At 56.4% G+C, this 25194-nt stretch overlaps 1 protein-coding gene across 7 annotated transcripts; it reads left to right on the plus strand.

The window, feature by feature from the left end:
- NADK (NAD kinase) lies at window positions 1-24827 on the plus strand. Of its 7 annotated transcripts, none has more exons than XM_081226098.1 (12): window positions 1-122; window positions 13364-13585; window positions 15283-15366; window positions 19028-19157; window positions 19444-19552; window positions 19644-19729; window positions 20782-20884; window positions 21245-21399; window positions 21570-21669; window positions 21740-21909; window positions 22551-22633; window positions 23073-24827. In XM_081226098.1, the coding sequence occupies exons 1-12, from the start codon at window positions 40-42 to the stop codon at window positions 23251-23253; spliced, it is 1506 nt and encodes a 501-aa protein (XP_081082224.1). In that variant the 5' UTR covers window positions 1-39; the 3' UTR covers window positions 23254-24827. The 7 variants fall into 7 exon arrangements, with proteins under 7 accessions (XP_081082224.1, XP_081082223.1, XP_081082225.1 ...); XM_081226097.1 differs by lacking the exon at window positions 1-122 and adding an exon at window positions 1175-1281; XM_081226099.1 differs by lacking the exon at window positions 1-122 and adding an exon at window positions 1693-1762.
- The last annotated feature ends 367 nt before the right edge of the window (window positions 24828-25194 follow it).

Below are 25194 nucleotides of genomic sequence, written 5' to 3' on the forward strand. Positions count from 1 at the left end.
TAACCCCGTGGCCCAGTGGTCCCAGGACAGCAGTGACAGATGTCCCTTGCTGTGCCCAGCTGTGTTCCAGGTCTCTCAACACAGGGCAAGGAGTCCCGGCCAGAGAAGACTGTCAGCGGCAGGTATGGGGGTGGAGAAACCTAGAGACCAGGCTGCTGTAGAGGGCTCCCGTCCACACATGGCCTGAGCCAGGCGCTCTGTGTCCGGGAGGCCCTGGTGTAGAGAAGGAACAGTAGCTGGCAGCCTCCCGGGCTCATCCACGGTGGCCCTGCGTCAGCTTATTCACAGACGCATCCCAGGAGCTAGGCACACCGTTGCGACACTTGACTCAGTGCCGTGGTGGTGGGTAACGCGTCAATTCAGCACGCCTTGGGGGAGCCCACCGTGCCTGGACATGGGGGCGCGGGGGCGCAGCTCCCCCTTGGCCCCCTTCCTCCCTCCTCTCCGGGCCCTCCAGGGAGGGGATGGGGGGAGGGAGGGAGAACAGTGTTGGCAAAAGTCACCCTCGAGGGGTCCCACTTGAGACGCCCGGCCCAGGGCCCCTCAGGTCCAGGTGGTGTGCAAGGACCCGCCGGGCTGCTTGGGGTGGGCGAGGCCCACGAGGGCAGGGGCCGGGCCGGGGCCGGGCCGGGGCCAGGCCGCTCCCTCCAGCTGTGCCGGCAGCCGAGGGGCGCAATTCTGTCGCAGCTGCTCACACCGAGTTTTGGTTCCGAAAACACTTGCCCTGGTAGTTACGGAGCCCGCGGCGGGCGCTGTCACCACTGGCGGAGGCCGCAGCCAGCCAACCTGACCCGCAGGGTAGAGGAGCGATAGCGGATGGGGGCGGGGCGGGGCCCGGGTCCAGCGAACGTGCTTGGAACACAGCGTGGTGAGTGGGGACCAGGGGTCCTCCTGGGGCCGGCGCTCCTCCCCACCCGGCGGCCCCCAGCCCGGCGCCCTTCCTTGCCCCCGCGCCCCACCCCCCAGGCCTCCACTCCGCCCCCAGCCCCGCCCCTAGTCCCGGCCCGGCGTCCGTGCGGGCCGCCCCACACGCGCGGGGCGGGGTGGTGGCGGAGCGCTTGCGTAGGGCTCCGGAGGCGCATGCGCGCGGCAGGCGGGGGCGCGCGTGCGCACTGGCGGCGTGGAGGCATTGATGCTAGGCGGGCCGGCGCCGCGGGCCGGGTGGCCGTGGGGTAGGGGGTGGCCATGGGGCAGGGGGCGGCCGCGGCGCCGGGGACCGGCTAGCGACTGCGAGCGGCGGCGGGGCGGCGGGACCCGCGTGCTCGGCCCGGCGAGCGAACGGTGAGTGCGCGGCCCCTCGGCCCGGCCCGCCGCCCGCGGTCGTGGGGTCGTGGGGTCGTGGGGTCGCGGGGACGGGGGCTGCCTTGCCTACCGCGGGGTGTGGAGCAGGGAGGCGCTGGCCGGCCGCTCCCTGCCCCGGGCGCTCGCGCAGGTGTCCGGGCGGCCGGACCTCGACCCCCGCGTCCGCGCTGTGGGGCGGCTTGGCGGGTCCGGCCCTCACGCGGAGCGGTCAGTTAGGGGTCCGCGTCGCGTTATTTATCCTCGGAAGGCGCGTTTGCGCTCCGAGCCCAGCGCCCACCCGACCACCCCGGAAACCCTGGTCACTGCCTCCCCGTCCGGCGCGCTCTGGTCCTCGTGGGAGCCGCCTCGCCACCGGGTGCCGGGCCTGAGTCGGGTGGTCCTCACTTCCAGCTGGACTACGCGCTCTGCTCCGGCCGTGACCTTTGCTCTGCCGCGGGGACCCGCGGACCCGGACAGGCAGGTGCGGTAGCGCGGACGCCGGCCTCGGGCTTCAGGTGCTCCCGGTCCTGCCGTGCAGGTGGGCGTGGGGTGGGCTCGGCGGCGGCGCCCCGGGAGATCGCTGGGCGCTGGAGAGGAGGCCCCGGTAACCCGCAGGACGAAGGGGCGGACGGTTCTTTACCGGGGGTGCTGCCCTTGTTACCAGGTTCGGCTGCTTGCCGCTCGAAAGCCGATTCTCGAGAGATAGATGTTGGTAGGTAAGGAAAGGTTGCTTTATTTCGGAGGGCAGCAAAGGGGGAGGGGGGCGGGGAGGGCGGATGCCTGTCCAAGGGCCTCCTCCCCGCCCAAAAAGGGGGCAAGAGCTTTTATAGACAGAGGGAGGGGGCTACATGCAGAAACGATGCAGTCAGCTCTGACGGTCATCTTGAAGCTGGTCATCGGTGGTCTGACCAGCGTCATCTCGATGTTTTAGGTAGAGTTACTCTTCAGTTCCAGGGTCGGTTTGTTGCCATTTCCTTGAGGCCAATGCCTGGTCCTCATGTAGTTCACTTCTTCCACCTGGTGGGGTTTCAGTGTCTACAAGACGGGTCCCAGGGGAGGGCTCCGACTATTCCCTATGGCCCTTAAGGAGGAACAGAGGTCCTTGAATTTGCCTAATGACTGCACTGTTATTATTTGGTCTCTTTGGACTGTTTTCCTCTGTTTCTGTATTTTCTCGCTTCTCTGATGAAACCTATTCTTTGGCTCAAGGTTTTCCACAGACAAAAGGCGGGCTGAGGACACGGAGGGGCGGGGCGGGGCTGGGGGTTGGGAAAGGACCATCGAGTGCTGCTCCGTTTCAGTCCCCCTTTCCTTCGGTACTCCTCAGTCTTGGGGAGGGCCGGGTACGGAACAGGAAGGGGGATAAGGTTTTGGGTAGAGAGGTTAGTTATCAACTTGGCAGGGGAGCTCGGGTTTAGTTCCATTTCTGTTTCAGTTTTCCCCAAGTGTTTGAGGGAATTGGGCAATGACCTCTCAGCTACTTCTTGCTGAAGTGGGGCATAGTTCTGCCTAATTTGGGGAATGGACACAGAATTGGAAATAACTTCAAGCTCTGTGCTTACCATCAATATTTTGTATTATGAGAACATTACCTCTCTCCTTGATGACTTTGTCATAGTACCTGGACAAGCATTTGAAAATTGGTAGACATTTTACAATGAAGATAATAATCAAAATGCATCTTCGGGGCTTCCCTGGTGGCGCAGTGGTTGGGAGTCTGCCTGCCGATGCAGGGGACACGGGTTCGTGCCCCGGTCCGGGAAGATCCCACACGCCGCGGAGCGGCTGGGCCCGTGAGCCATGGCCGCTGGGCCTGCGCGTCCGGAGCCTGTGCTCCGCAACGGGAGAGGCCACAGCAGTGAGAGGCCCGCGTACAGCAAAAAAAAAAAAAAAAAAAAAAAAAGCATCTTCGTATTAGTCTCTGAATGTATTGTTTCTTAATGGTTAAAGCAGATGTACAGTGTATGTTTAATAGGCCATAAACAGGCTGTTTTGGTTAGCCTAAAGTTCAGATGAAATCCTGTGTAAGCCAGAATGACTTCCCCATACCTCAGTATGTGAAAATTTCCTCCATCATTTCCCCCTTTTAATTGTAACTCTTTCCATAGAAAGCATTGATAGTCAATATATTTTTCCAACGTAGCCAGAGTGGCTCAGATGCCTGCTCTGGGTCCATTCATGTCCCTCGGTGCTAGGCCTCTTTTTGTTTATATATTTGCCTAGTTGTCCACGTTGGGGGAAAACGAATCAGATATCATGAACAGGCTCAGAGGTATGTTAATCGGGAAACCCTTTATAGGCCATACATCTTATCATTTATATCCAGTTCTCACACAAACATTGTACATGTGCTTTAAACAGTAAACTTAGAGCCAGCATACACAGCATGAGTAGTTATGCTCTGTGACAACTTCACTGGACAATTTTTTCCATCCTGAACATCGGAGTCAAAAGTATGGTTAGAGGGCTTCCCTGGTGGCGCAGTGGTTGAGAGTCCGCCTGCCGATGCAGGGGACACGGGTTCGTGCCCCGGTCTGGGAGGATCCCACATGCCGCGGAGCGGCTGGGCCCGTGAGCCATGGCCGCTGGGCCTGCGCGTCCAGAGCCTGTGCTCCGCAACGGGAGAGGCCACAGCAGTGAGAGGCCCGCGTACCGCAAAAAAAAAAAAAAAAAAGTATGGTTAGAAACAAAACATAGCTTTCCATCAGAATTTTTTAATTTCTTACTCAGTTCAACAGTAAGGTCTGAAAGTTATCAAATGTTTTCCATATAATTTAACATACCAAATAATCCTAATTAGTTTAGAAAAAATATTTTTCTCTTAACAGAGAGAGAAAACAAAATTTAGTCTTGTGTCAGTTTACTGTTAATAACAAAATTCATTTACTTAATTAAATTTAGTCTAATCTTAATCCTAACAACATACAAAATTCTTTTCTCAAAGTTACTTATTTTTTTTTCTTTTTTTGCGGTACGCGGGCCTCTCACTGTTGGGGCCTCTCCCGTTGCGGAGCACAGGCCCCGGACACGCAAGCTCAGCGGCCGTGGCTCACGGGCCCAGCCGCTCCGTGGCATGTGGGATCTTCCCGGACCGGGGCACGAACCCGTGTCCACTGCATCGGCAGGCGGACTCTCAACCACTGCACCACCAGGGAAGCCCTCAAAGTTACTTTTTCACAGACATTTTATCACTTTTTGGATCCATACAAATTTGTCCTTTTTTTCCCATCCAACCAACTGTAAGACAAAATTATTGTCATCATTTTTCCTCAACGAAAATATCTCCGTTCTTTATACTTTTCTTCTCCGACAACACATATCCTACTTGCTTTACACACTGAAATGCTTCCCTTATCATTTTTACACATTACAATGTTTAACCCTTGAAAACCTTAACAAAACCAAGAAACAAGTAATTGAATTATTTGTTATATCAGTATTTTCTGATGGGCAAACTTAAGAACATATTCCATAACCTCTAAAAACATACACTTTTTCATAGCACAATTTCTCTTTAATGTGTTACAAGATGTGTGTTTAAGTGGTTGAGAATCTGCCTGCCAATGCAGGGGACACGGGTTCGAGTCCTGGTCTGGGAAGATCCCACATGCCGCGGAGCAACTAGGTCCGTGAGCCACAACTACTGAGCCTGCGCGTCTGGAGCCTGTGCTTCGCAACAAGAGAGGCCGCAACAGTGAGAGGCCCGCGCACCGCGATGAAGAGTGGCCCCCGCTTGCCGCAACTAGAGAAAGCCCTCGCACAGAAACGAAGACCCAACACAGCCAAAAATAAATAAATAAATAAATTGTAAAGAAAAGAAAAGAAACCCAGACATCTTTAGTTTTACTCTTAGTCTTGGCAAGAAGACAGGAAGTAGGTAAATTGAGATTTGTTTGATTTGTAAATGCTTACTTTTTCTTTTTAAGCCAATTAAATAGAGCTCTTTGCAAATTAACCAAAGACAAAGACACATATTGAGACATACATACATCCAGACAGAGATCTCAGTTGTTTCATCTTTTTACATTTCATGAATTAGGCATTGCAATTAAACTTACCAGTTTATGAATAACTGTCCGAATAGTCAAATTTACACACTCAATTTTAAAAGGCTTTTATCCCCCCTCCTTTTTGTGTCTTGAAGTTTTACTAATTAACCCAAGGCTGAAGTCTCAGGCAAAGTGGGCTGTGTTTGTATTTCAAGAACACGATAAAAGTTAACTTCAAGTTTTTTCCTAGGCATATTTTTGTTCTCTCAGGGTCAGAATTCTGAAAACAGTATTTTATCAAGCTAGCTTTCTCTAACTGCATATGCAAAAGAATCAGTTTGGGAATTTCAGAAGAGTTTCATCTTAACCAATTTTCTCCAGAGTCTAAAGAATACTGTTGCCATACGTTGGTTAGAAAAAATCATCTTTCTTTTTCTTTGTCATAATTTCATAGCTAAAAAAATTGTTTTTAATGAATTGAACCTGAATTTCCCATTTGACGTAAGACATCAAAGATACCAATCACATAGATGGGATACATGCTCACATACCAAAAGACAGACCCTGTCGCACATCCTCTTCAAAGGACGACCAGTATGGAATCCCAAAACAAACACTTCCCCAATACAAACGGTCCTCGAGGGTAGACAGACGTCAGAATCAATTGGCAAAATGCCCAGATAGCACTTTGTGCTCACAAACAGTTCTGAACGTCAGACACACATCAGAACCAATTGGCAAAAATGCCCAAATAGCACTTAGCGCTCACAAATGGGAAGGTTGCCTGGGTGCACACTGGTGGAATTACCCGGCCTTAGAGCTGGTCAGCTCGTCCCAAATGCGCGTTTCATTTCCACCAACCAAAAGCGAAAGTTGGCAGCCAGTGCCGAGCAGGGGAGAAACAGGGAGGATTCCCGAAACAAATGGATTCAGCAGCTGCTGGGAACGTCCCCTAAAATCCCCCTCGGGGCTGGCTAGCCACAAGCAGCTGGCTGGTCGCGGCTTTTCCCGGCGTGTTTGCCGTAGCTGGTGGCTCTTCTCTGGGAGGCCCAGGGAAGCCAGACGGTACGAGAGCACAGCCCCACCGTCGGGCGCCAAAACCTCTTACCGAACCCAGGTCCGGCTGCTCGCCGCTCGAAAGCCAATTTTCGAGAGACAGATGTTGGTAGGAAAGGAAAGGTTACTTTATTTTGGAGGCCGGCAACTGGGGGGGTTGGGGGGGAATGCCTGTCCGAAGGCTGACCCCCCCCGACAGTCAGGGGGCAAGAGCTTTTATAGACGGAGGGAGGGGGCTACATGCAGAAACGATGCAGTCAGCTCTGACGGTCATCTTGAAGCTGGTCATCGGTGGTCTGACCAGCGTCATCTCGATGTTTTAGGTAGAGTTACTCTTCAGTTCCAGGGTCGGTTTGTTGCCATTTCCTTGAGGCCAGTGCCTGGTCCTCATGTAGTGCACTTCTTCCACCTGGTGGGGTTTCAGTGTCTACAAGACGGGTCCCAGGGGAGGGCTCCGACTATTCCCTATGGCCCTTAAGGAGGAACAGAGGTCCTTGAATTTGCCTAATGACTGCACTGTTATTATTTGGTCTCTTTGGACTGTTTTCCTCTGTTTCTGTATTTTCTCGCTTCTCTGATGAAACTTGTTCTTTGGCTCAAGGTTTTCCACAGACAAAAGGCGGGCTGAGGGCACGGTGCGCGAGGACCATAGGGCGCTGCTCCGCTTCGCCCTCAGGTCGGGCTTCCCTTCGGGCGTGGCCCCGGCACCGGGCGGTCTGGGGTTGGTGCTGCCTGCCCGCCTCCTGATCCCAGACGGCACATCGCCGAGTTCGTTGCGTGGGAACGGGCAGATGCGTGTGCAGACAGTTGGTGAAGAGGTGCTGGGGGGCTGCGTGCAGCAGAGCCAGGTGCCCAGAGCGGCACAGGCCTGTGCTCCTCGTCGGCCCCGCGAAGGGGGCCGCCGCCCTGGGGCCCCCTCGGGTCCCTGATTCTCCTCCTCGCGCAGCCGGGCTCTGTCAGTGTGTGCGCCCAGTTCTGTCACGCCCTCGCCGGCACGGGCATCACTTACTGGCGGGAGGAGGGCAGTGTAAGGTTGGTGCCTCTCCGTGGTGATGAGCGGTAAGCTTTGCTTTGTCATTACTTCAACAGGCGCGTGTTGAGGGCTCGCAGCGGACATCATGTTATTGTGTTTATATTCGTGTGCGCGACTTTTACTGGCTGGCATCCCCACCTCTTTGGGAACTACTTTATGTCCGCATACTTCGTTGTTGTGCTCCAACACATTTTTCCTATTAAAACTTCCCAATGCAGAAGTTTTTTAAAAATTAGATTTGTGCTGTCAGGAACTTCAGTGAGCTTGGATGGAGTTAAAATTTCATCCTTTTAAAACGTTAAAATAGCAAATAAACTTGGATTAAGTGTGAGTCATGATTCGCCATTGTCACAAAATACACTGGAGATAAGTTTCAAAAGCTGGTTTTCATATTTAATATGACTACTTTATTATTTTTTTAATTTATTTTATTTTTTTTTGGCTGTGTTGGGTCTTCGTTGCTGTGTGCAGGCTTTCTCTAGTTGCGGCGAGTGGGGACTACCCTTCGTTGCGGTGCACGGGCTTCTTATTGCGGTGGCTTCTCTTTTTGCGGAGCACGGGCTTCAGTAGTTGTGGCTCGCAGGCTCTAGAACGCAGGCTCAGTCGTTGTGGTGCACGGGCTTTAGTTGCTCCGCAGCATGTGGGATCTTCCTGGACCAGGGCTCGAACTCGTGTCCCTGCATTGGCAGGCGGATTCTTAACCACTGCACCTCCAGGGAAGTCCCTATCCTTCTTTTTAAAACATGTCTTAGCTATTCTAGCACCTTTGCCTTTCCATATATGTTTTAGAATAAGCTTGTCCATATCTACAAAAAAAATCTTGCTGAGATTTTTATAGAAATTGCATTAACCCTATAGATGAGTTTTGGGAGAACTGGCATATTTACTGTGTTGACTCTTCTAACCCACGATCAAGGGTGTCTCTCAGTTTATTTCATGTTCTTTGGTTTCTTTCATCAGGTTTTTTAAAATATGTTCAGCATACAAATCCTCTACATGTTTTGTTAGATTGCATCTAAGTACTTTTTAGGTGACTGTGGATGATACTGTCTTTAATTTCAATCTCCACCTTTTTTGCCTCGTTGCCCAGGCTCGGACTTGCAGTACCGTGCTGGTTAAGAGTAGTTGGTTCCCAGTCTTAGTTTTTCACCATCAAGTTAACGTTAGCGGTAGGTTTTTTCTAGATGTTCTTTATCGAGTTGAGGAAGTTACCCTTTATTCATAATTGCTGAGAATCTTTACCATAAACGGGTGTTGAATTTTGTCCAGTGATTTTTTGTGCATCAGTTGATGTGATCAGCCTGATGAAATGATGGATTACATTCATTGAGCAGGCCTTGCATTCCTGGAATAAGCCCCACTTGGTGATCGATTTATTCTTTCTAAACATTATATGTTGTGTCCCCATTAAGGATGCGTCAGATAATACGAAGTATTACCCCAAGACTCAGAGTAATCTAATTCTTAAACTACAAGTAGAAGCTGAGATGGCATCACCTGAGTATACAGCTGTAGAATAAATTAAATTTCAGCAATTGTCCCAGGCGAGGTTGAGGGCTTGTTGGGGAGTGGTTTTGGCCCTGGGTAATGTGCAGCTCAGAAGACCCCTGCACTGCGTTGTAGGTGGAGGTTGTGGGAATGGGGGAAGTCACTAACTTTTATCATTTGCAACATTGTTATTTACAGATAGAAATTCACCTCAACCATTTAAAGGAGAATTACTTTGAATGATTTCTTCCTTTGAGTATGTTGCCCATAATATGAAACAAAATATGTAAAAATCCAGTGATTATAAAATGAATTTTAAGCTTTTTGAAGATTTCAGCATCATAGGATTTAATTACTTTCTTATCCATATCTTCTCAGGGTTATAGTGATCTTACTAGGTAGTTATTTCTGTACCTTCCTGGGATGATAGAGTTTTCCACACCCTCCTAGGATTACAGCATCACCTGCCCAGCACAGGCTGCAGGCCCAGTTGGTTTTAGGGCAGGCCTTCCTTGCAAGCAGGTTTCAGCCTCTTGCAGCTGGTGCTGTGCCAGGAGAGTGGTCTTCAAGTTTTGTTTGGCCAGAGGTTTGGCATTATTGCCTATAATGATTGTCTGTTGATCTTATGTGTTACTGGAAAGTGGGGTATGCCCTGATAGAAGCTTATTTTAATTTAGGAGGGGCTAAGTCAAAGGCATGGCTTCCAGAAGACGAGGAGTGGAGTCTACAGGGTCCTCTCCCCTCCCAGGACCCTGGGCCAGCTCGTGCCCTGGGCCTCTGTTTTGGGTCCCGTTGTCTGTGTCCACTGTGGCCAGGCATGGGGGGCTTAGGAGCGCTGGCCCAGATGCCAGCTGTGTCTCTCCTAGCTGTGTCACCTTGGACTTCGGTCCCCTGGATGCTCCCCGCGCGGCTCCTCTCGAGGGTAAGTCAGGCGGTTTGAGTCGAGCGCTGCGACGGGGCCTGGCCGGGTCGGTGCTGGTTCTGCTGCGCCCTGGTCGTCCTGGTCTGGGGTAAGTGCCCACGTTCCTGCAGCTGTGACCCTGGCCTCCCTGGCCTACTCTTCCTTCTTGCACAGATAGAGGGATGCACAGCCTTGTCTTCTTATTTATTTATTTATTTAGGCTGCGTTGGGTCTTTGTTGCTGCGCGCGGGCTTTCTCTAGTTGCAGCGAGCGGGGGCTACTCTTCGTCGCGGTGCGCGGCCTTCTCATTGCGGTGGCTTCTCTTGTTGCAGAGCACAGGCTCTAGGCGCGCGCGCTTCAGTAGTTGTGGCTCATGGGCTCTAGAGCACAGGCTCGGTAGTTGTGGCGCACAGGCTTAGTTGCTCCGCGGCATGTGGGATCTTCCCAGACCAGGGCTCGAACCCATGTCCCCTGCATTGGCAGGCGGATTCTTAACCACTGCGCCAGCAGGGAAGTCCAAAGTTGGAATCTTTTGCCTTTTTTTTTTTTTTGCGGTACACGGGCCTCTCACCACCACAGCCTCTCCCATTGCGGAGCACAGGCTCCGGACGTGCAGGCCCAGTGGCCATGGCTCACAGGCCTAGCCGCTCCACGGCACGTGGGATCTTCCTGGACTGGGGCACGAACCTGTGTCTCCTGCTTCGGCAGGCAGACTCTCAACCACTGCGCCACCAGGGAAGCCCTTGCCTATTTTTTAATTGGGTTGTTTTCTTACTGAGTTTTAAGAATTTTTTATACATTTTGGAAGCAAGTCCTTTGTCACATGTACGTTTAACAAATATTTTTTGTCAATCCGCAGCTTGTATTTCCATTCTCTTAACAGTGTCTGATGAAGGGTAAAAGATTTTAATTATAATGAAGTTCAATTTGTCAAGTTTTAAACTTTGTGCTCTTTGTGTCCTGTTTAAGAAATCTTGGCCATATCCAAGGCCACTAAGATTTTCTCCAGTGCTTTCTTCTTAAAGTTTTATAGTTTTTATTCTTACATTTAGGTCTATAATACATTTTGAGTTAATCTTTGCGTACCGTGTGAGAAGAATTTAACTTCATACTTTTAGACATGGCCATGGAGTTTTTCTAGAACGGTTTGGAGAAAAGATTGTCCTCTTCCTATTGAATCCCCTGGGCACCTCTGTTGAAAATGATTGTGTGTGAAGGTATCTTTCTGTTTCCTTCATCTCTGTGTCTGTCTTTATGTCAATACCACATTGTCTGGTTACTGTAGCTTCAACAGATCATGAGATCAGGTAGAATTAGTCCTCCAGCTTGGTTCTTTTTCAGTTTTTTTTAGCTATTCTAGGTCCTTTCGATTTCCATGTGAATTTTAGAATCAGCTTGCTGCTTCCAATGGAAAAGGTTGGATTTTGTTTGCCGGGTTTGGGAAGACTGTCAGTCACGTTGGGGAGAATTGAGATCTTGACAGTATCGTGTCCTCCAATCCGTGAACATGGTCTGTCTCTCCATTTACTTGTTTCCTTTAAGTTCTGTCAGCAACATTTTGTGGTTTTCAGTGTACAGGTTTTACACTTTTAAAATAGAGGTATAGTTGACATATAATTTATTAGTTATTGGTTGTATGGAACATAGTGGTTCGACGTTCGTATATATTGTGAAATGATCACAACGGTAAGTCTAGTTGAATCATCACCGTATATAGTTACCAACTGTTTTTCTTATGGGAGCTTTTAAGATCTACTCTCTCAGCACCTTTCAAATATACACTACAATATTGTTAACTGACGTCATATGGTGTACGTTACGTACCGTGACTTATTTATTTTATAACTGGAAATAGGGTTTACACTTGTTTTGCCAGCTATATCCCTATGTATCTTATATTTTAGTGCTATTGTAAATGGTGTTTTTAAACTTCAATTTCTTTTCCTTTTTGGCGGGGGGCAGCACCTCACAGCTTGTGGGATCTTAGTTCCCCGACCAGGGATTGAACCCGTGCCCCCAGCAGTGGAAGAGCGGAGTCCTAACCACTGGACCGCCAGGGAATTCCCTGCCTCAGGAGCTTTTTTTTTTTTTTTTTTTTTTTTTTTCTTTTTGCGGTACGCGGGCCTCTCACTGTTGTGGCCTCTCCCGTTGCGGAGCACAGGCTCCGGACGCGCAGGCCCAGAGGCCATGGCTCACGGGCCCAGCCGCTCCGCGGCATATGGGATCCTCCCAGACCGGGGCACGAACCCGTATCCCCTGCATCGGCAGGCGGACTCTCAACCACTGCGCCACCAGGGAGGCCCTCAGGAGCTTTTTAAAACTACTGATGCCTTTGGTCAAAGTCAGGTGTGGGAATTAGTATTTTCCAAAGCTCCTGAGGTGCTTGTACAGTGCAGGTGGAGGTGGGCGATGCCTTTGGCCTTACCGTAGAGGCCCCAGGCTTTTCTGGAGTCCTTAAACTTTCCTTCTGCCCTCCATGCCGTCACCCCACGTTGTCTCTTCTGGTGCTGGCATCTGCGTCGTGGTCTCTGTTGTGGTCCCTGCCGCGATGGCCCTGTTTCCCTTGCTTGTTCAAGAGGTGACGTGAGCCGTTGGCAGGCTACCCTGCTGGGTCTTCCTGAGCAAGGAGTCCCGCTCTCCCTCTGCTTCCCGAGGACAGGCAGGTCCTGAGGCCCCAGCAGCGCGTGGCACTGCCGAAGCTCTTCCGCTAGTCAGCAGTTCTCCTAGAAAATGGCCTTTGGTCCAGGTTTTTCAGTGCGTGTCGTTCTTTTCATCCCTCGTCTGAACTGGCTCATTTGTTGTTGCTTTTCTCCAGGCTATGCTCTTCTTTTTCCACTTTTCAACCTACTGATTTCTGCCTGTATGTTTGTCACCTCTTCTGCCTTTCTTAGGCTTGTTCTATTCCTTTTTTAGCTTCATTGACTTAGGCCTTAGCTCATGACTCCTAATTCTCAAGGACTTCAGCACAGCTCAATGGGGGGCATGGACTTTGGGTTCCTGCTTTACCTTTTCGATCCACCGTCACGGTGGTTTTGATACCTCTTTTGAGCCCTCAGTTGGTTAGGAGAAAATTCAAACATTCCCCAGTGGTTGGAGGACTGTTGTTTTGTTTCTGCTTCCATCTTTTCCTGCTTTACTGTGTTGTGGTTAGAAGATGAGGGTGTCTATCTTTACTAGTATTTGGAAGTTGAACTTTTCTTTGAGGACCAAGTACATCGGTTTTGGCCAGTGTTTCATTGGCACTGGATTAAAGCGCAGGCTGTTTGCAGGACATGGAGTTCAGTGGGTGCCTGCTGGTGGTCTTATCAAGTATATTTATCCAGATTTTCTGGGCCGAGAGGCATTTAAGACTGCACGATGGTGATAGCTGTCTCATGAAAGTGCACCCCCTGGCACGTGGCCACACCCCAGCTTGGTAGACCCCTAGCTCTTCTGGGTTCACTAAAAACCACAGGTAGATTCCCGAGTTCTTAAATATCTTTGGGATGGAAATAGACTATTTGCCAAGTCCTTTGGTAAGTTGGACATCAGTCATTTTTCCCCTGATAGGGCGGGTGTAGGTGTGTGTATACGTTGTTTTGTACACAGATATTTACTGTATTTTATTAAATCAAGGCATCCGGGATTTTCGGGCCGAAGTCCTCCTCGTCCATCAACTACAGAAATGGAACAAGAAACAGTCAGCGGGAGTGCGGAGCTGCGTGCAGAGGCGGCCTCCTACCGCTGCTCCGCGTGCCATGGGGACGAGGACTGGGGCCTGGGCCACCCCATCCGGGGCCGCGCCAAGTCCCGCAGCCTGTCGGCCGCGCCCGCCCTGGCCAGCACCCGCGAGTTCAGGTACCAGGCCTCCTCTGGGCCTGCGTGGGCGCTCAGACACGCGAGAGGTGGGCGCGCTTGCTCCCCCAGCTCCCAGAGGGCACCCCCCCCCACCGTGCCCACACACTGCGCGAGGTTGAGGTGCGTGGGTGGGGCCCGTGTGCCGTTCACCGGGGCCGCCCGCTGCGGCGCCGGCTCTGGCACAGGCGTCGAGGTGCCGGGCAGGCTGCGGCAGTGCCGGCTTCAGAGCCATGAACGCCACCTGGAGTTTTGGGAGGAGCTGCCCGAGCCGACACTGCCGCGGGTGCAGGGGGCCCGGCGGACGGCACCCTCGCCTGCTGGGCGGCGGGCGGCCAGCTCCCAGCAGAAGCGTCCGTGCAGAGTCGTGTCGTCCTCCCGTGTTGGTGTCCCTGGCATTGCAGGGGGTGCGTCTCTGGGCGGGCGGCCTTGGCTGCTGGCTCTGTGGGGTGTCGCGCCCGAAAGGGCATTGAACCTGGTGTGGTGGCAGAAGGTCAAAGGTGGCCTCCGCGTGTGGGTGTCTCCAGGAGGGGGGTTGGGGACGTGTAGCCACAGCCGCTGTCAGAGTTTGCGTGGAACACTGACTTAGAGAAGCCTGGTCTAAACTGCATTTCCCAAAATCTTTTAGTCCCCAGAGGCCCCAGGCCGTGGCTCGCGGCTGCTCCCTGCACGTTCTCAGGAGCCGGGGAGGGAGCCCTTGACCAGACTCTGGCTCTGCTGGGCTCGGCTGCCCTTCAGGACACAATAGAAAATCCGTTTTGTCTGCACTGGGATCTGGAGAGTTCTCTGAGCCATGAGACGGGCCGTCAGGGACGAAAGCAAGTTTGCCATCTGTGTTTGGCTCTCTTTGTGCCAGTAGTTTGGGTGCAGAAAGGGACCATGAGGGGACTTCCCTGGTGGTCCAGTGACTAAGACTCCGCACTTGCACTGCAGGGGGTGCGGGTGCGATCCCCTGGTCAGGGAACTAAGATCCTGCAAGCCGCGTGGTGTGGCCAGAAAAGAACAAAAAAGAAAGGGACCATGAGGCCACTGGAGCTGGCACTCTGTGTGACGGTGGACACATCACGTGTCACCGTGGGGCATCCACATGGCTCCCAAGGGCTGGTGCTGGACCCTGAGGAGAGGACAGGGAGGGCCACCTAGTGGTATTGTCCCCAGGACGTGTGCTGGCCACAGTGCCCTGTGAGTCACTTTTCAGTTATTGGAAATGTTGGGTCACTCAAGTATTACCTGTTTTTATTGACAGCACAACTCAGAATGAGTATTTTTGTTAGAATCTTAATCTGGATGACTTGGGGATAGTTTCTGAAGTCTTGATTCCCAAGTATAGGCCCAAAAGCTTGTCTTCAAAGAGACTTGCCCAGTCAAGAATTCAGATTCCCAGGCCCTTCCTCTGGGTTGAATCCCCTTGTTCTGGGGTGGGGCCTGGGCACCTGCACTGGTTTGGGGTCCTTATTCTAAGGAGTATTTCTAAGTGTGCCCCCTCTAACGGCTACACGGACAGCTTGTAGCCCTCCAGCCAGAGCTCTGGGGATCGGGGCAGGGTCTTCCAGGACTGTCACATGGGTGCTGGGCAGATGACGGAGTTTACATCATTTGGATTAAAAATATTTTGGAGAGTTTAACACAGTCTGTGCCTTGTCTACACGTGTGTGTCTTTCAGCCGACTGACGGCCCCTGCCCTGTGCCTCTCCCCACAGGAGGACCCGCTCGCTACACGGGCCATGCCCAGTGACCACTTTTGGACCAAAGGCCTGCGTGCTGCAGAACCCCCAGACCATCATGTGAGTCTTCTGGGAGGCTCCACAGGGCTGTTGTCCAGGGGCCACTGGAGTGTGGGAGGTTCTGGCTCGGGGGGCAGTGAGTGTGTCGGGCGGCTTCTGAGGCCCCAGGAGGCCACGCGGCGCTGTCTCCGACTCGCTTGGGGCGAGAGAGTGGGTGCGGCCTGCTTCTTGGGTGCAGTGGGTCGGACGGGCCTCGACTCGTATTTAGAGTTAATTTGCTTTTTACAGGAAAAACTCTAGGAGAGAAAAATAATGTATTTCATGCTAATGCATTTGGTGGGTCAAATATGTTTCTCTTAATTATTATTGAAATGCAGAGATGTCAGTTGGCATTTTTTAAAAGCTGAGTTTACTTGTTTGAGAGATACCCTGTCTTGCGGGCACAATTTTTTTTTTTCCTTTTCTTTTTTTTATGTAAGCTCTGTATTTTAGCGACAGCCTGAGGGCAGTGCAGCTTGGGGGCCCATGGCCGTGCGGGGCTGGCTGAGAAGCTATTTAGAAGTGAAGCAGTTCGGGCTTTTTCACTGGACACTTGAACCCAGCTCCCGTCTCTACCCGTCCAGCACCTCCTCCAGGTGCTGGATGGTTCCAAAGAGGAGAAAGCTTTGCTCCTTTGCTCTGTGTCGTGTGTGTCTTAGGGGAGAAAACACTCAAATGGCTTCGTGGCCACAAGAGCTTTGTGTTGAAACAGCAGAATTCCAGGTTGGCACTGCCACTGTGCCTGGCGGTGGGCTCACCACCGAGTGGGCCGTCTGTGCCCCCTCCTTCTGCGGACCCATGGCGGGTTCACCTTCTGGGGGGGTCAGACCAAGGGCCCAGGAGGGCTTCTGCGACTCACCGCCCGGGGGGCCTTGCTCCCTGCAGCCATCTGCCCGTTCTCAGCGCTGGCCCAGTGGGCGGACGGTGCCGGGCCCCCGGGAGCTGCTGTGCTGTGTGGACCCTGGTGACCCAAGGGCGGCCTGGGCACTGGGGTAACTGGTGTCAGTGCCTCTACCGTCCAGCTGCTGCCCTGGCTCTCTAGTCGCTGCTGCTGGACACGGGCAGGTCCTGCCCACCTGCTGCGCCCACCCCGCAGTGCCCCACGTTTGCACTCCGCACAGCATCCACACTGGTAACCGGCCCCCCAGGCGCCCCACGCCCTGCTGTGTGTACTGCCCCAGACTGCCCTGCCTTGACCTTTCACCGCTGCCCGGGGGCCCCTCCCTGCCCTTCCTAGTCTTGGCAGTGCCGCTCCCTCCTCGTCACTCAGGGTTCAGCGTAAGTGCCGCCCTGGGTGGCCTCTGGCCATCCAGCCTTGATTGGCTGTCACCTGCTCCCGGCCCAGCCCACGTCACAGGCGTGTGTGTGTTTTGGCCTCGTGAACCTCGGGTGGGGTCACGGGATGGCATCTGAGCTGCTCCCCGAGGTCAGGTGGGATCGTGGGGAGGGGTGCTCTGAGCAGAGCGGCAGGTGCTCCAGAAGCGTCTCCGAGGCACTGCGCCCGGCACAGTCCTGCCCTGGGAGGACAGGACTCCACTTCTCCATCTTGTCCCTGGCCCTCCCAACACCGTGGCTGGTGGGGCAGGGATTATGTGCTAACCTGACTTTCCCCTGATGCTGAAAAGCAACACACTGTAGAGGAGTTGACTGCAAGAGACTTACTTGCTACTGTATTCTCTCAGACCTCGCCATGAATGTGTATTTTCTGTTACGTTGAAACCTGTGGAATTGCCAACATCTGACGCCTTTGGCTTTTGAGACAGGGCTCAGATGGGCCCCCCGCTGAGCCGCCAGACACCCCAGCCCCCCGTCCGGCCTCCAGAGCCTCTGTGCCAGGGAGGGGCCAGCACCTCTCTTTGCAGTGATCCAACAGGAAGTGACCGGCTGGTACCTGAGACGAGCTGATGTCACTGCGGTGGCTCTGGCTGGGCGCGGCTGAGTCTCGGGTCTTGAAGGGCCATGAGTCTGGCCCACCTGGTCAGTGGAGGGGGGGCTTCATCATTCACCTCGGCGGCCAGGCAGACTTCCGCTGACCCGCCTGCCCTCCCTCCAGGCCCGGGGCCAGGTGGAGTGACAGGAGGCCCGCGAGTGCCCGCCCCTCTGCCTGCCGGCCCCTCCCACGGGCCAAGCCGGTTCTGCGGCCCAGTGCTGTCGTCTGCGGCTGGATGGGGCCCATCCTGACCGCCCAGGGCGGCATCCTGACCGCCCAGGGCAGCAGAGCTTGGCGGCCAGCCTCTGAAGAGCAGGCGTCTGAGGTCTGGCCTCTTTGCTGTTAAAGGCGATTGGACAAGAGGATGGTGTGAACAGTAAGAAGATCAAGTACAGTTTGTTTGGTTTGATTTTTCATTTTAGGAAGTTCTCTTGACTTGTTGTTTTATACAACATTTAACAAGTTACGGTATGTCTTGCTTTCAGTTCTGAGGGTACAGAAAGCAGGGCTGTGGTGCAGTTGCACATTCGGGGCGTCTGGGGGGGCTGGTTCGTGTGGCCCTCCCTGTCAGTCACGCGTGACCGAGATGCTGGGCACCGAGCCCCGCCCTTCGCCGAGCCGCGTGTGTGACCTGGGCTGGTGGAGACCCTGGCAGAGGAGGTCATGAGTGACCCCTGCCCTCGCAGAAACGCCTGGAAAGGGTGAGTGATGGTCAGTCAGTCACAGCCTGGGGCCAGGGACCCACTGCTCTTTTAATGGTTCACGTCATGGTTTGGAGAGTTGCTGTCGGGGTCGTCAGGTTTTCAGGGAGGCCGCGGCCACGAGGCGTGACCTGGAGCTGGTATCTTGATTGGGGAACTTGCGTCAGAAGGGAAGTCACTGCCTGCAGCCTTCAGGGCTGTTTCCCAACAGGTGGAGGGGTGTGCTGCCAGGCCGCGCGGGCGCCTACCGGGCGCCCACAGCGGTGCGAGTCCTGGCGGGGCTCGGCTTCGGGACCCCCGCCCCTCAGGGAGGACCTGCTGCCCGCAGACCGTGCCAGCCCCCCAGCGCTAGGGACCAAGGCCGAGCGCCACAGGACTTGCAGAGCTGTCGTTGGCAGGCAGGCCTAGCTGACTTTTGGGGGGTTTTGCTTTTATTATTTGAGCAGGTTTAGGTTTGCAGCAGAAGTGAGGAGAAGGTACAGAGATTTCTCACTCCCCCCCACTCGCCCTCCTCCAGCCAGCCCCTCATCGACATCCTCGCAGAGGGTGCATTTGTTACACACGATGAACCTGCACTGACACATCGTGCCACCCACGGTCCCTAGTTTACACCAGGGTCCCTCCGTGCGGTGCGTCCTGTGCTTTGGACAGACGTGTGACAACACGTGCCCGCCGCTGGAATCTCCAGGGCGGTCTCACTGCCCCAGCTCCTGCCAGTGACTTTAAAACCGGGTGGCTTTTAACTGTGAAAGTTACGGTCACCTGAGTTGCTCACACAGCGGTGTGGACGTGGGGCTGTGCCCCCCTTACGAGTCAACGGGAGGCCTGGGTTTCCTGGGACAGAGTCCCCCTCGGCGGGTCCGGGTGCGTGTGGGGTTTCCTCCGCAGCAGGTCCCAAGTGAGCCTTGCTCCAAAGGAGCCGCGGGCAGGGGTGTAGTCGGGCAGCCAGAGGGAGGACAGCGCTCTGAGTGCACCGAGCGCCCGCGCCGGTGCAGGAGACACACTGCGGGGACGGCCCAGGGCCCGTGCGAACGCTCGTCTCCCCTCAAAGGCATATCCAGGACCCTGCCAGCCAGCGGCTGACGTGGAACAAGTCCCCAAAGAGCGTCCTCGTCATCAAGAAGATCCGGGATGCCAGCCTGCTCCAGCCCTTCAAGGAGCTCTGCGTGTACCTGATGGAGGTGAGCAGGGGCGGCCGCAGGGTTGGGCTCAGAGCCGGCTCCCGCCCGGGGTTCCAGGGCTCTGATCCTGGGGCTGCTCAAGTCAGGAGGCTCTGTAACCCAGCGTCACCGAGCCTCCAGCAGCTCAGCAGCGTGTGACGTGAAAAAAAGGTCGCGCTTTGTCACCGCCCACCCCCCCGCCCAGCGTCGTGCGAGGCCCAGCAAGGCAGGGAGGAGGCTTCCTGAAGACCGGGCCAGGGCGGCCCGGCTGTTACCGGCAGGGCTGACTCACCCATGTCCCTTCCAGGAGAACAACATGATCGTGTACGTGGAGAAGAAAGTTCTGGAGGACCCGGCCATCGTGAGCGATGACCGCTTCGGGCCAGTGAAGAGGAAGTTCTGCACGTTCAGAGAAGGCGCGTTGTCCGGTGGGGCCTCGCCCAGGTGGCCACGCCTGGCAGCATCCAGGGTGTTTGACGGCTCTTCTGTGTCTGCCGTGTTTTCTAGATTACGATGACATCTCCAACCAGATTGATCTCATCATTTGCCTGGGAGGAGACGGGACCCTGCTGTACGCCTCGTCGCTCTTCCAGGTGAGGCCCCCAGACGCCGCCTGAGGATGGCGAGGGGAGGCGGCGATAGAGCAAGTTTGCAAACGATACCAAGTGCTGCATCTGCTGTCTGGTGCTAGACACTGTGACAGGCCAGGAGTTTCCATGCACCTTGAGGCGCCGGTGCACCAGAGAGGGGGGCCTGGGGGCGGGGCGGGGGCGGGGCATGGCCTGGGGGCGGGGCATCCCCGGAAGGGCGGGGCATCTCCCGGGGGAGCCAGCATCTGGGGCCGAGTTGGTGGACGAGCGTCCGGGGCAGGGGAGGGAAGCGGCTACAGGCCGAGTGTCCGGGGGCTCGGGGGGAGCCCCGTGGAGGCCCCAGACCGCCAGGGTCTGCCCGGGAGCCCACCCTCACGCTCCTCAAGGCAGGGCCCCTGGAGTGACCCGGCCCAGGTGTGTTAGAAGGTCAGGTGTGGCCTCCAGAGAGCGGCCTGGAAGTGGGCAGGGCGGCCAGCAGGGCAGGAGGGTAGGGCCCGGCGGGGCCTGGGGCCTCACATCCGACGGTGTGAACCCGCTGAGGCCGGCAGAGGATGAGGGCGAGGGTCCTGGGGCTGTTCCGCCTCCTCAGAGCTGCCCATTCTTCCTCACCTCCCACCGTGGGAGCCCCTCCTCACCCACCCGCTCCTCCCTCCTCAGCGGAAGCGGCGCTCGGGGGCCGCAGTGCCGCCCCGTTAGGCCCCCTGCCCCCGGCTGCCCGCACTCCTCTCCAGCGGCTCTGTCGAGGTCCCCCCGCCGCTCCCTCCTGTCCGCCGTGGCCGGCGGGCTGGTCCGTCCTGCCGCCTGCGTTCTCGTCAGCTGCCCACACCGCTCTTCCCCTGGCCCCCCTGACCCCCCGCGGGGCGAGCGCTGTCACCCCGAGTAGCCCTGCCCCGCTGCAGCACGGCAGCCCCGCCAACCACACCAGGCACCGACCCTGCACTCCCGTGCCCGCCCCTCCCAGGGGTAGTCGGGGTGCGGGTCCCTCCGGCTGGGGATGGCTCGGGTGGCTTTCGAGTGGGCTGGCCAGCTGAGTGACCTGCCTCATTGTCTCACAGGGCAGCGTGCCTCCGGTCATGGCGTTCCACCTGGGCTCCCTGGGCTTCCTGACCCCCTTCAACTTTGAGAACTTTCAGTCCCAAGTTACTCAGGTGATACAGGGTGAGTCAGAATGTTCCAGAACCCACGAGCAGTTCTGAACGTGGGATCATCTTATGTGATTTGGGGGCTTTTTTAAGTGTTGCAAAGAGCAACACTTGAGTGTTTCGGGATTCAGAGAATTCTAAATTTTGAACGAGTCAGACGTTTTTTCTTAACAGTGGGAAGTTTGAGCTGATCACGGGTTTAGGCTACCATACGTGTCGAGTAGCAGTGAATTGATTTTCACAGAAGCACAGGGTGTTGCCCTCCATTTGGGAGAAGGAAGGGGGGTCCCTGGTCGATGGGAGGGTCTCTCTTCCTGCAGTACCACCTCCCCTATCCCTGCTGACTTCCCTGGGTGTGACCCCTGCTGGCCCCCAGGGAACGCAGCTGTTGTTCTCCGGAGCCGGCTGAAGGTCAGGGTCGTGAAGGAGCTCCGAGGGAAGAAGGTGGCCGTCCCCAACGGGATCAGCGAGAATGGGGTGCTGGCCGCAGCCCTGGATGCAGAGGTCGGGAAGCAGGTCATGCAGTACCAGGTCTGTGGGCCTGTCCCCCACAGGGCTCAGGGCCTCGCCCTCGGGCAGGGGGTACAGGGTGGCGGCTTTGGTCTGGACACCCCCCAGCCCTGTCCTCGGGACCTTCCAGGGAGCCCAGGAGCAGCTCGGTGCTGCCCGGCCCCCTCAGCTTGCGGTGGCCTCACCCACAGGTCTTAAACGAGGTGGTGATAGACAGAGGCCCATCCTCATACCTGTCCAACGTGGACGTCTACCTGGATGGGCACCTCATCACCACGGTGCAGGGCGACGGTAGGTGGGCGTCAGGCCCGCCTGGGGGCTGCACGTGGGGTGGGGGCGGGCGCTTGACCGTGACCCTTAGTCTGCCCCGCAGGCGTGATCGTCTCCACCCCAACGGGCAGCACGGCGTACGCAGCCGCCGCCGGCGCCTCCATGATCCACCCCAACGTGCCGGCCATCATGATCACGCCCATCTGCCCCCACTCGCTGTCCTTCCGGCCCATCGTGGTTCCTGCGGGGGTCGAGCTGAAGGTCGGAGCCCACCCCCCCGCCCTTGTTGGGTGGAGCCGGTGTGGGGCCTGCGGTGCTGACCTCCCGCCTTGCTGGGTGCTGGAGGGGCTTTGTCCACCCTGGTCTCCGTCGTGTGGCCCGCGCCCCCAGGGGTCCGTTCGGCGGGGGTGGTGCTGAGAGCCGGGCCAGCCCTTCAGGTGGGCTCTCAGCCTGAGTGGGTGGGGACAGTCCTTGCTGGAGGGGATGGGGGCCCGCAGGTGAGGAACGGCCACTGCCCGGCATGTCCCCCACGGCGCGTCCTGGCGTCTGACTGGCCCTGCCGCCCTTCCACGTCCACTCTCCTTCCCCTGCCCCTTGCCCCCCACTGCAGGCCACCCCCGGACCAGCGAGTCCCTGATTGTGAGCCCTGGTGGGTGGGGCTGCGTCTGCTGGACGCAGAGAGTGGGGGGCGGGTGGGGGGGGCGGTGCTAGAGCCAGGCCCCTGGGGCTGGGGTCAGCACGACGCAAGTTAATGTTTTCACAGCCTGGAACTGACCTTGGCACGTGGTGGGCATTGGGGGCGCCTGTGAGGTTCCTTCCGGCCGGTGCTGTCCCCCCGGGGTAGGGTCCACGGCGCTCGGCTGCGCTCAGGTAGCCCACACCTGTCCTGCTTGACCCGTCAGATCATGCTGTCACCGGAAGCAAGGAACACTGTGTGGGTGTCCTTCGATGGACGAAAGAGACAGGAGGTCCGCCACGGAGACAGGTGTGTGGGCCATGGGGCTGCAGCGGGTGGGGCAGGTGGGCTGAGGGCCCATCTCTGGTTCTCGAGAGAGGGCGTCACGGCCCTGTGCCTGGGGTGACGGCGCCCTGCCCGCCCTTCCCACCGCTTATCCTTCTGCCACCCTGCCTCTTGGGGTCCCTCTGGACCTGGGTGCGTCGAGGGGGTCCCTGGTTCTGTCCTGGGGGGCACAAGAGCACCACTGAGCCCCCAGTTCCTGGCTGTTCTCAGGACCAGACCAGAAAGTGGCAAGGTGCCCAGGCCCCCAGGGCACTGTAGGACCTGGGGCCAGGCTTTGCAGCAGGTGGCGTGAGCAGAGCTGAGATGGTCCCCGGCCAGACCAGGGAGGGGTCTTGCTCTGGCGGGGGCGGGCTGGGCGCTCGGCGGTTCTAGGAGGGGCCACGTTGCATCTCTCCTGCTTCAGCATCAGCATCACTACCTCTCGCTACCCGCTCCCCTCCATCTGTGTCCACGACCCCGTGAGCGACTGGTTTGAGAGCCTGGCACAGTGTCTGCACTGGAACGTGCGGAAGAAGCAAGCCCACTTCCCAGAGGACGAGGAGGACGCGGACGAGGAGGATGGGGTGGGGCGGGTGGGGAGCTAGGTCTACGGTCCTGCCGTCTGCACTCGGGACGGGTGGACCTGAACGCGCGTCGTGAGCGTCACAGGCCCAGCGCCAGTGGCAGGTGCCGCGCCACTTGTCTGGCCAGAGGAAGGGCCTGCAATCTGCCTTTTGTCGACCAGATCAGCTGTTTTTAACGTTTTAAATCTGACTTTTCTGCATTTCTAAACAAGTGAGCAGACCAGGAGCTCTGAGGTCAGCCCAGGCGCACCCACCCTGCGCGTGGTCGGAGCCCGGCCCCAGGCAGGGACGGCCGAGCCTGGTGGGCTCCTTGTAATTCCTTGTCAGGAAACTTCCATAAATCAGTCTACTGAAATTCAGAGGGGATCAGAATGAATGGGTCTATCCTACGGTCTTGAAAATAAATGTCTCACGGCCAAAAATCTTCCTTCAGCTCCCACGACTTCCCCTGAAGCCACTCGGGGGGACGCTTCTGCCAAGAGCAGGTTGGCTGCCAGGACAGATGGGTCCCCAGGGCCTGGTCTCCTCCCCCGCTTCAGGGTGACCGGCACTGGTGGGGCGAGGGTTCAGACCGCACACATTCCCCGGGAAGCAGGGACGCACCTCCCCACCCTGGAAGGTGTTCTCAATCCTGTGTCTACTTCTTAGAGATTCTTTTAAACTTTCTGAAAGTGCTTACGTACAGATTTTGTTGTGTACATTTTGAGAATTCGGCGGGAAGGGAGTTTGTGCTGTGAAGTGGGACCATTCTGTGCAGCCCGCGTGACCGTCAGGAGAGCTGGGCGACCCTTGCTCAGAGCGCCTGGCTTTCGGCGGGCCGGGGAGGTGTTGAAGCTGCTCTTGCTTCTCCCCGGGGGCCTGGCTTCGAGGGCGCGCCTGTAGTTCCAGCCCCCGCGCCTCCACCGCTGGCTGCCTGGGCTGGAGCCGCCTGGAGTCTGGTGGGAGCAGTGGCTCGTGAGGGGCGTGTAGCCCTGGCCCCGCTTACTGTCGCCTAACAGGCTTCCTGTTTTTGAGTAACTGATTTCTCCCTGAGTTGCATTTTCTCCTGTTAACTTGGCCAGAACAGAAGGGACGGGGCCGTCATTTCTTGGACTCCCTTCTGGAAGGACGGGGGCCGGGGGGCGCTGTGCTTTGCCCGCTTGGAGGGTCACGGGCTGATGGAGGGCACCCGGGGTCTCCAGGGCGGCCTGTGGCCTGAGCACGTGGCCGTCGTCCATGTGAGTGTGTCATGCCGTCGCCTCGCGTGCCCACGTGGGCAGCTCAGCTGGCGCTGGGCACGGAGCTTGGTCCCCACCCTCTGCCCGCGAGCTCGGGCACAGCGGGCGGCCCTCCCGGCCTCCCATGGGCTGAGGGGGCGACACTCCCAGCTTCAGGTCCAGAAGAGCGAGGCAGTCGGAACGCAGGTTACTCGTTCAGACAACAGAGCCAGTGTAGACCAAGTCCTGAAGCGTGACAGGGAACGACCTAGGAGACTTTGGGTTTTTGAAATCAATTCCTAATGTTTCATATGGTTAATATCTTGAAAATTTGTTAACTGTTGAAAGCCTTATTACTATTTTCAGATCCTTTCAATAAACAGGCTTGTTTAAAAAGTTGGTTCGAGTGACCACTTTATTTGGTTCTTTGTAACCAACACCAAGGTGCTGAGGCGGGTGGGCAGGGCTTGGGGAGCCCAGGTGCGCTGAGCCTGCCCTTGGCCCACCCATAGGTAGGGGGTCGCGCTCCAGCAGCCCCCACCCACACCCCAGTCACGTGCTGTCCCGAGTGCTCTGGGGTCGGGCTTCGGGGCCGGTCCTGCAGGGACGAGCCCAAGGCCTGGGCCAAGGGTGCCCTGCAGAGGCCGGTGGGGCGCGTGGCCCGGCGTGGAGCTCCCGCCTCCCTCCTCCCCTGCCGCTCGCTCCGGCTCTGGGTCTCTTTCCCTCCCTCCCTCCCAGCCCTGGTTAGAGGTGGGGCCAGGCTCTG

This window comes from Mesoplodon bidens (genome assembly GCF_964165515.1).
Source record: "Mesoplodon bidens genome assembly, chromosome: 2".
NCBI lineage: Eukaryota > Metazoa > Chordata > Mammalia > Artiodactyla > Ziphiidae > Mesoplodon > Mesoplodon bidens.

Bases quoted from the DNA above. Each gene is read 5' to 3' on its own strand.
- NADK (XM_081226098.1), top strand. From the start codon at position 40: ATGTCCCTTGCTGTGCCCAGCTGTGTTCCAGGTCTCTCAACACAGGGC. The intron at 21,400-21,569 runs GTCTGTGGGCCT...CCTCACCCACAG, and splicing joins AGCAGGTCATGCAGTACCAG to GTCTTAAACGAGGTGGTGAT. The intron at 22,634-23,072 runs GTGTGTGGGCCA...CTCCTGCTTCAG, and splicing joins GAGGTCCGCCACGGAGACAG to CATCAGCATCACTACCTCTC.